The sequence below is a fragment of the Triticum aestivum genome, chromosome 6A (genome assembly GCF_018294505.1).
Source record: "Triticum aestivum cultivar Chinese Spring chromosome 6A, IWGSC CS RefSeq v2.1, whole genome shotgun sequence".
NCBI classification, from domain to species: Eukaryota; Viridiplantae; Streptophyta; class Magnoliopsida; order Poales; family Poaceae; genus Triticum; species Triticum aestivum.
In genome coordinates, this window is record NC_057809.1 from 4,701,911 (window position 1) to 4,711,237 (window position 9,327).

General features: G+C 45.8%; 1 protein-coding gene across 1 annotated transcript; it reads left to right on the top strand.

The window, feature by feature from the left end:
* Positions 1-5,917: 5,917 nt before the first annotated feature.
* LOC123129916 (WAT1-related protein At3g30340) lies at positions 5,918-7,557 on the top strand. Its single transcript, XM_044549885.1, has 3 exons — positions 5,918-6,199; positions 6,331-6,393; positions 6,530-7,557. The coding sequence occupies exons 1-3, from the start codon at positions 6,030-6,032 to the stop codon at positions 7,359-7,361; spliced, it is 1,065 nt and encodes a 354-aa protein (XP_044405820.1). The 5' UTR covers positions 5,918-6,029; the 3' UTR covers positions 7,362-7,557.
* Positions 7,558-9,327: the final 1,770 nt, after the last annotated feature.

Sequence of the window (9,327 nt, forward strand, 5' to 3'; positions counted from 1 at the left end):
CCTCCTGTATTTGTTTATAGAGGGAGTAGTTAACATCTATAACTAATTGTCCACCTCGCAATCGCACAATAGCAGTTAGAGCCCGTACGGCTTTTTAGCTACAGTCCGCTTATCTTCCCTGTATTTCAACTCAGTATAAGTATAACATTTTAGCGCTTACATCCTGCTTACATTATTTTTTTATATTTGCTAAAATAGAAAGATTGGTCTTGTTTGTTGGAAAGTCAAACTAGAACGTGAAGAAACTCAATTATGTCCGTATGCATGCAAGGGGTTAGTCCAGTCATGAAGCAACCATACACTTTTGGATATATTTAATGATGATGGACTGCTAATTCAGGTGGAATTTTTTGTAAAATTCATTTCAAGAAGTTTACTTTAGTAGTGAATCCCATGTTTTTATCCCCACTTTGTACATTTGTGGCGGTGTTTATCCCTTTTAAATATTTTTGCCACGTCTTACATCAAAATCGTTATATTTTGTCATCTTTAGCCCAATATAACAATTTGTCTGAATTCTGACCGGCTCGAACCACTTGCGAGGCCAACCTTGTCAGGTGCCTGGTAACTATTCGAATTCGGAAGTGCAAACCGGCTGGGTGTGTCCTCCTACACGCACAACCCTACCTAGTGGTGAATCCAGCAGTCGTTGCTAGGGAGTTTTGTGGTCGCCTCTTTGCGCCACTTGGCACCCTTATTCATTTTTGGCACACTCCTCACGACCAAATGGAATCAATGGCCCTGCTTTGAGGGTTGTGCTTTCGAGTTGGTAAGTCATCAACCTCGTTGGTCCGACAAGTAGGTTTAACCAGCCAAAAAAAAAGAAGTTAAATGGGGTAACCTAGTGTAACAATTTTGTGGTAAATGTGGCAGTGAACTTTAAATGGGGCGAAGAGGACACAAGGTAACAATTTTACAGAAGTGCTAAAAAAGTAGCATCAACCTCGTTGGTCCGACAAGTAGGTTTAACCAGCCAAAAAAAAGAAGTTAAATGGGGTAACCCAGTGTAACAATTTTGTGGTAAATGTGGCAGTGAACTTTAAATGGGGCGAAGAGGACACAGGGTAACAATTTTACAGAAGTGCTAAAAAAGTAGCATTCACCTTTCTAATTTACCTCACACTCTACTTAGCTTGTGTGAATCACATTAATTATCTCTTGTCACCAATGGAGGAGCTCGATCTAGTAGCTAGCAGCATAAGCACGTGCTTAATCATCTTGCACCGTCCTCTATTTTCTTCGTTGGTTCTCAGTGGTACACGTCTAGATGCTATTTTTGGTTGGTTAAATATTTTACTACTGACGCGATACTTGATCGATTCGCAGGAGCATAAATATTACTGCTACTGACGCAGAAGGATGCTATTTTTCCTTTTGCAGAGCACAAAAATCACTACGCAATATTTAAAAGATTCAGTCAGGTCAAGAACATACATATATTTACGGGGGGAATGTTAGTGCCTGGCGGATCTAGCTGATGGGTTATTGGTCGTCACCCCATGTGTTAAATCTGGGCCTAAGGACACAATTCTCACAAGATAAATTAAGCATTCGATTCCGTGGACAAACATATATGAGACAATATTCGCAGGATGTATCCACATTTCCACCCGAATTTTTCTTAAAGCCTTTCGAGATTTTCTTTCTTGGGAGAACTTTTGTAAGTTGGGAGGTGGTTTCTTTAATGAAAATCACCGAAGAAGCTCGCTATTTAGGAACAAATGCACCAGATTTCTCCTCTTCTTTTGAGTGAAGTGTTCCCTACATGCATGTATTTTCCATAATTTTTGGAAACCTTGAGGATAAGGGATGAACCTGTGACTCTCGCTAAATATATATCCTGGTGAATGCACCGCGCCTTCTTTTGCTTGGAATAAACCAAGATAGTAATAATGTATGTATATCTCAACGTTTTAAGTACGTCTGAGTCCGGCTGGATATCTAGCCTTTTCAAAGCATCTAGCCTTAGTCTCCTCTCTTTCTTTCTCCCTCGCATAAAGCTACAGATCGATTCTTCCATTCCTTTTGGAAGATACGATAACGAGGTTCTTCTTCCATTGCCTCGGATGCATGGTCTGCAGAATGAATGCCTGGCCCTACACACACATGCATCATTCTTCGGCGCACAAAAATCAAAGCAAACAGTGTTGTACTAGTACTGATTTAACGAATTGAGTAGTAGAATATTGAGACAATGTTAACATGCATCTCCATAGATTGTCTGCTAGGCATTAAGCCAATATCCATAGGCACTGTTGACAGCACTTTACCCACTAAGACATGTTTTTATGTTGGGCGATGTTATAGAGTGCTGGGTACTGCTGACTAAGTGGCTTGTCTCCCAACCAAATAATCTTCCACAAGCGTGTGTTGGAACCTTTCAAACGATGAAGGAGCATATCTATCTGCTGCTGAATAACTCCTCTTTGACACTGTGACCTATGCTATCTTAGATCATCTACGGTCACGATGAGCAAATCCGGTCCCTTAAACGCCCGCAGACGTGTTCGCGGGCACCCATCAGATAATGTAATCCACATCCGGACACCTCAATTATCATATCTCGAATCCATACAAACTCATGCAACTACATCGATGCACACACATCGTCTGGCTACTCTATCACTACTAACTAAACATGCCATCATATTATCAAAATATGGCATGTTTGGCTATGGTGGAGTTCATCCACGGCTGCCCTTGCCCTTCCCAGCGCCCTTGCTGCCCTTCTCGCAGAAGCACCGGTCGAAGATGCAATAGGGATCGAGACGGATCTGCTCGTCGCCGGAGCCGTCCTCACCGTCACTGTCTTCCTCCTCCTTCAGTGGCAGTCCGTCCATGGCGCAGTCCGCCTGATTCTGCTCTCGGGCGAGGGCGCACGCATTCCTCCGCTGCCGGTTCTTCATAATGCGGGCACAAATGACTTCCTCCTCTGCGGACGCCCATGCCACCGCATCAGCCGCCTTCGCCGCCACCATTTCCGCCGCGATAAAGGCCTCAGTGGCTCTTATCCTCTCCTTCCCACGGCGGCCGCCCGTACCCGGTGGGACTCATAGTCTGCCTGACCGGTGATGGGGAAGGAGAGGGGTTCCGCCTGCCGGGACCGCGATGATCTAGCCCCAGAGGACCCGAGCGCCCAATCAGCCGATGCTATGGAGTCGCGGCAGACAGATCCGTCCGTCGGCCGGGCGCTGTCCTCCTGGGAGCGGCGGAGTGCAATGTGGACCGCCATTGCCTCCTCCAACCCGCATGGGATGACACCCCAGTCGACGAATCCGAACTGGTCGGAGTCGGATCCGCCGTCTGCCATGCTGGAGACGGCCGGACACGCCCGGAGATCTGCTCAGCTGATGGAGGGCAGTAGAGTGGAGTGTAGTGAAGTGGTTGGGGTTTGGTCCGGGAAGCGGATGGGGACGAATATGTGTGGAGTTGGGTGGGCCAGCATGGGCAGGGTATGACGTGGTGGGCATGCTTGGGCGCCCTCATATCCGCCCCATATTTGAACCGGGTATGAGGGCTGCCTTTCAGACCAGGCAATTGAGGCCCGTTTGAGGCGTCCGTCTGGGTTGAAAAATCATGACCGGTCAGTGGTCGGGTGGACCGCCCGAGCGTTTGAGAAGGGTTTGGGGCGCCCAGCTGTAGATGCTCTTACTAGCTAGGGGAAATATATTGCTTCATGGTTAGAACCAATACTTAGTGCGCTAGCGCCTTGTAAACAGTTACACATACTTTGGCATATAAGTGGACATTTGGTAATTTTTGTTTAGGTCCGCCACTTTCCGTGACAGTGTTTAGTTGTGAAGATATTTTGTCCCTTGCAATTCTTGTCACACACCATGCGCATGAGCACCTTAAAGAGCCACTTACTCAGCATGCATTTATTTTTAACCTACAAATTCTCCACTCTAAGGTCATCTCAGTCCTTCGGTCTACGAATAATACTCCACCTAGTTGACCTATTTCATTTATGTTTGCCACTCTGACAGAAAAACATGGACATGTAGTAGTCCATTCTTTTCAGAAATATCAGGGGCTTCCAAAAATGTATGGAAATTTACATGTGAAAAAAGGGAAGCGACCCTGGCTCGCAACAAAAAAAAAATCAGTTGTTTTGATCTTTGTGCTTTTTTTTTTGGCTCTCACATAGCTGAATATTTCGCTCCTATGAAAGTTAATCTAGAGGTCGGATAATTGTTCAAACATCCATAGAATCTGATTCACATTTCAATGCCTATTCCATACCAGGTTCTATAAGAATTGTTCGACACACTAGAAAATGGAACCCCCGACACCAACGCCATCGATTAACACATCCCCCTTAACCCTTCTTATAAGAATGATGAGCAAATCTACAATGACGTACAAATGAACACAAGTACATGGATCTCCTTCTCCCAAATCCTTATTCATCTAGAAAAGTGGCCAATGTCATCATTGATCTTATTTCCCGGACTTCCACCTTGGGAAAAAATTGCAATCCTGACTAGTGATAAGTGGACTACCTGGATCCACCTGCCATATTTAATGACTATCAATCTAACCTAGGATCTAGACGAGTATTGGTGTAATCTTCATACTTGTGGATTTTTTTCTCTGAAATCAATATATGCCACCTTGGTGTGCTTTATGATTAAGCTGGGATATTTGGAACTCAAATTTACTTTAATAAGAAAGTTTCCAACTTCTTGTTGGTACTCACTTTAGCGTGTGGGGGTGCTGGATTCGTTGGTCTTTTAAGTGTAATGAATTGGAAATGGTAGCGTAGGCTTATTCAACCGACATGGATGACAGCCTAGCAATAGGATTGATGTAGCATATCTGTGAAACGTAATCCCTATTGTGGTTGGCGTAGCTTCTAAGCTCGAGATATGTTTATTCCTTGTATGACCTAATACTTTACAGTAATAAATAGCTAGTGCATCAAAGTATGGAGAGCCGACGGGTTCCCCTCCTCAGACTACAAAAGGTTGGCAATAAAGCCATGCCACAAGCATCTCCGATGTTATCAAAATAAACTAGCTAGTTAAATAGTTCTCCCTCCATTCCAAAACATGTAAAACCATGGTACACCGTCGAAATTTGAACTAAAACCATGGCACTTATTTGGAAAGGAGGGAGTAGAAAGCTAGCTCGGTGTACAAATCCTTAAATTTCTTTTGGTAGGTGACAATGTCTTTTGGATAGCCGGTCTAGTATGCCAGCCATGCATGGCTGAACATATTGGCGCACACAAGAAATGTCCGAGTAATGTAAGGGAATGAGGAGGTATAGGGGCTACACTTCTGTGAAATTTGTCCAAGCAATGCACCCTAAAAATCCTTGAAAAAGTATTAGGGCTGCATCTAAAATGGGTTTAGGCATTATCTTTTTAGATTATCTCTTAGAGTTGCTCTAATGCTAGTCGTGCATGCATATGGGCCAACACTGTGTGATATAGCATTCCTCAGCGCACACAAATTAAAGCAAATATTGCTGTACATTTAACCATTAAAGTTATAGAATATTGTACACATGCACATCCATAGATTATTTGCAGGGCATGAGTTGATACCTTTAATAGTCTTACTACAAACATGTCTGATGCTATCATTTAAGGAACTAAATTAGCTAGCTAATTCGTGTAAAGCTAGCTAGATGCACAAATTCTTCCATTTATAATGCTAGATGATAATGTCTTGTTCCATTAGAACTTTTGGATGGCCCGACTAGATAACTAATGCCACTATACCAGTCATGCCTGGCCGAACATATTGCACACAAAGTTAAAGCAAATAGTGATGTACTGCTGATTTAACTAGTTAAATTGTAGAATATTGTACACATGGATCTCCACGGATTGTCTGCAGGGCATGAGTGGAGGCCATAAATAGCCTTGCCACTAGTATGTCTTTTGCTATAAATCCAGGACCTAGTTTCGTTAGTTAATTAGTATCACACTCATCATATAGCTTTTTTCCGAAAAGGAAGACAAAGCCCCTCTCACCATACATCGAGCTAGTGAACTTGATTGTGTTGATCAAGAGAGGAGAATGGATTGGAAGCCTATAGTGACGATGTTGGCGGTGGTGACCGTGTTCGCGGTGATGAACACGCTGACAAAGATGGCTTTTAACGAAGGGATGCACACCACCGTCCTCATCGTCCTCCGCCAGCTCACCGCCACGCTCTTCCTCGCCCCGATCGCCTACTTCAAAGAGAGGTTCGTGTCAGCACTAATTATGTCGTTGCAAATATAGACCAGGAGTAATGAAAGCTTTTATATTTTCACAAGATACTAGTTTCTGATGTTGAGTTTGCTAATTTATGTGTGGTTTTCATGTATATATGTAGGAAGACTAGGCCTAAGATGACCACAGAGATCTTCGTCTACCTCTTCTTGAGTGCCTTGCTCGGGTAATTAATTTATTTTGCTTAATTACACCAAATGTTGACAGAGCTTAATTTCTTTTGCTTAACTATAGCAAGAGTAACAAGTGCGGATCAGTCATAAATTTCGTATGCTAATTGATGCATGGCAATGGCATGGCAGAGCGTCGCTGACCCAGTGGCTCTTCTTCTTCGGCCTGCGGTACACGACGGCCACGTTCGCGAGCGCCTTCATCAATATGACCCCCATGTTCACCTTCCTGCTGGCGCTGCCCTTCAAGATCGAGAAGCTCGACGTGACCACCGGCTCCGGCGCCGCCAAGCTCACCGGCACGGCCGTGGGGCTGGCCGGAGCGATTTTGATGGCGCTCTACCAAGGCCCGGCCCTGACGGGGACGCGGACCACAGACCACCACGCCGCCGCGGCTGCTGCCCACGGTGGCGCGTGGAGGTGGGCGATCGGGTCGGCGGCGCTGCTGGGCGGCTCGGCGAGCTGGTCGCTGTGGTTCATACTACAGTCCAAGATCGGCACCAAGTACCCCGCTCTGTACTCCAGCACGGCGTGGATGTTCCTGCTGAGCACCGCGCAGATGGCCGCCGTCGGGGCCGCGACGGAGGCGATGACCCTCCAGGTGTGGCTCCCCGGCACGGCGCTGAAGGCCGTGACGGTGCTGTTCGTGGGGGTGGTGGGGTCCGGGCTGGGGTTCCTGGCCATGTCGTGGTGCGTGGAGCGGCGGGGGCCCGTGTTCACCACGGCGTTCATGCCGCTCATCCAGATGATCGCCGCCGGGATCAACGTCACGGTGCTCCGCGAGCAGCTCCACCTCGGGAGCGTGGTCGGGTCGGTGCTGGTCGTCGTGGGGCTCTACTTGGTCCTCTGGGGGAAGAGCAACGAGGCGAGCAGCAAACCCACGCTGCCTCCTCCGTCACATTCCAAGCTCGCGTTGGATGAAGAAACAGAGCATGGTCATTCACGGATCATGCAGAGCGTGTGACGAGCCGCTGCGTCAAGGTGATTAAGGTGCAACTGTCTTTCGGCACCCAAAGGAGGAGGACATAGTTCGCTATTTTCTTCCATTTTTCTTCATCTTTCTACTAGAATCAAGTGAACTATAGATAGGTTATTGGAAATAATTCACGTGGATTAGTCAAAGTGGATTATAGTTCGAACGGGTAAAGTTTTTTTACTTTTCAGTACAAGGCTTTACACTCCTCACTTTAATTTAACAAAGCTCTTGACGACTATAGTGCAACTACAAAGTGGAAAAAGCAAGCAGGAGATAAACAAGTGGTTAGCTCTCCCGCCCCGCGTCGCCTTACAAGCGACTCGGAAGGAAACCCTACCGACCGCCGCCACCACCCACCTCCCCCTCTCCCCTCCCTCGGCGACGGCATGCCTACGCGTTGCTGTTGCCGCTTGGTCTCCCAAGGTTCGTAGTGGCCTAGCCCCTACCCTAGGTCAGAGGTAGCGAGGCCTCTGTCTGAATGCCTTATTCTTTCACGGGGTACGGGGTCATTGCTAGTGATGTTGGAGCCTATGGGTATCCTCCTCCTTGGACCCGGAGGGGAAGGATATTTGGAGCATTAATTGGGAAATACCCAAAAAAAATTGAGGGGGGGAGGAAATACCCATTTATGAGTGAATATTACGTCAATTGACAAGATAATAAAATACCATATGAAGCACCGACCAAGGGACAAACCAGCCAAACATAGACACCATATGGTGTGTGGTACGGTCATACCTGCTCATAGCAGTGGTAGTACCGCATGGTGCCGCCTCCCCTTGGTGACTACTTTTAACTCTGCATTATTAGAACTGAGAGAAGACAAACATAGACACCATAACCATGAATCCTCACCTTTGGGATTGATTTGGAAGGGGAATCAGTAGAAGGGCACCACCACACCATCATACTGATTGAGGAGACTTCGACATCAACCTACATCATCATCTCCATCCGCATCTTCATAATTTTACCGTGTTGTCATACCGAAACCTAGCGTGGATTCATATGTGTGTTACACTAATCATTCATCTGCAATTGCCATGAATACTTTGGTAATGCTTGTTGTCTCTATTTCTGAGTAATTCCCCAAGTTCTGGGGGATATGGAGTAACTCTAGTATGTGTAGGAGCGAAATACTGATAAGATACAACGTTCTTTTCATATGCTTACGTTAACTATTCTTCCCAATGCCGAGTGAAGTCAACCGCTCAACATCTGCCTTGATGTACGAAAAGGATGTTACCGTCTTTGCGAAGGTGGGTTGAGGAGGTATTGCAGTGAAATAAGCTATTTCCCTCCTTCCCTGACCATTGATAGGGGACCAATCGAGACCCCCTTTATTACGACCACTCGGGGATCCTTAATCATCATTGCCATCAGCCGCATAGGGAGGAAAGGTGGCAGCGTGTGCGATATGGAGCTACACTGTATGCATGTGCCTGTACTTGGCTCCGCCCACCTATAAAATCATGTAAAGCGTATTAGTTATCTGGACCAAGAATTATGTGTTGGCATAATTAAGTAGCAAACATACAAGTGGGGAATCCAAACTCCTTGAGAACGCCTTAGCCTTAGTGCAGATTTCATCACTATCCTTACTCCTTTTGTCTTTGTTACTACTTTTGGCACTTAAGATTTCAGTCACTCACCGTTGCAATATTTCCACCTCCATGCCGCTTTTGGTTTAGACAACAATTTACTTGGAGGCACATTCGAGTAAATCTCTACAAGAGGCAAAGACCATTTCACGTGCTTCATGTGGGATTGATACTATTACTTTGAAAGGGCTACAACTAAACCCTATGATACTGTAGGACTTAAAAAAAATCTAGTGTCCTTGCTGGGGAGCTAAGCTCTTTTAGTTTTTGTTCTAAGTCTTGGTTAATTTTTATGTACTAATTTATTTTGCCAGTCCTAACAAACCATGGTCCAGTTTGAACATGTGTATCAA

What these genes read in the sequence shown, in the direction of transcription:
- LOC123129916 (XM_044549885.1), top strand. Translation starts at nt 6,030, where the DNA reads ATGGATTGGAAGCCTATAGTGACGATGTTGGCGGTGGTGACCGTGTTC. An exon ending in ATCGCCTACTTCAAAGAGAG is followed by an intron (nt 6,200 to 6,330) that starts GTTCGTGTCAGC and finishes GTATATATGTAG; the next exon opens with GAAGACTAGGCCTAAGATGA. An exon ending in TTCTTGAGTGCCTTGCTCGG is followed by an intron (nt 6,394 to 6,529) that starts GTAATTAATTTA and finishes ATGGCATGGCAG; the next exon opens with AGCGTCGCTGACCCAGTGGC.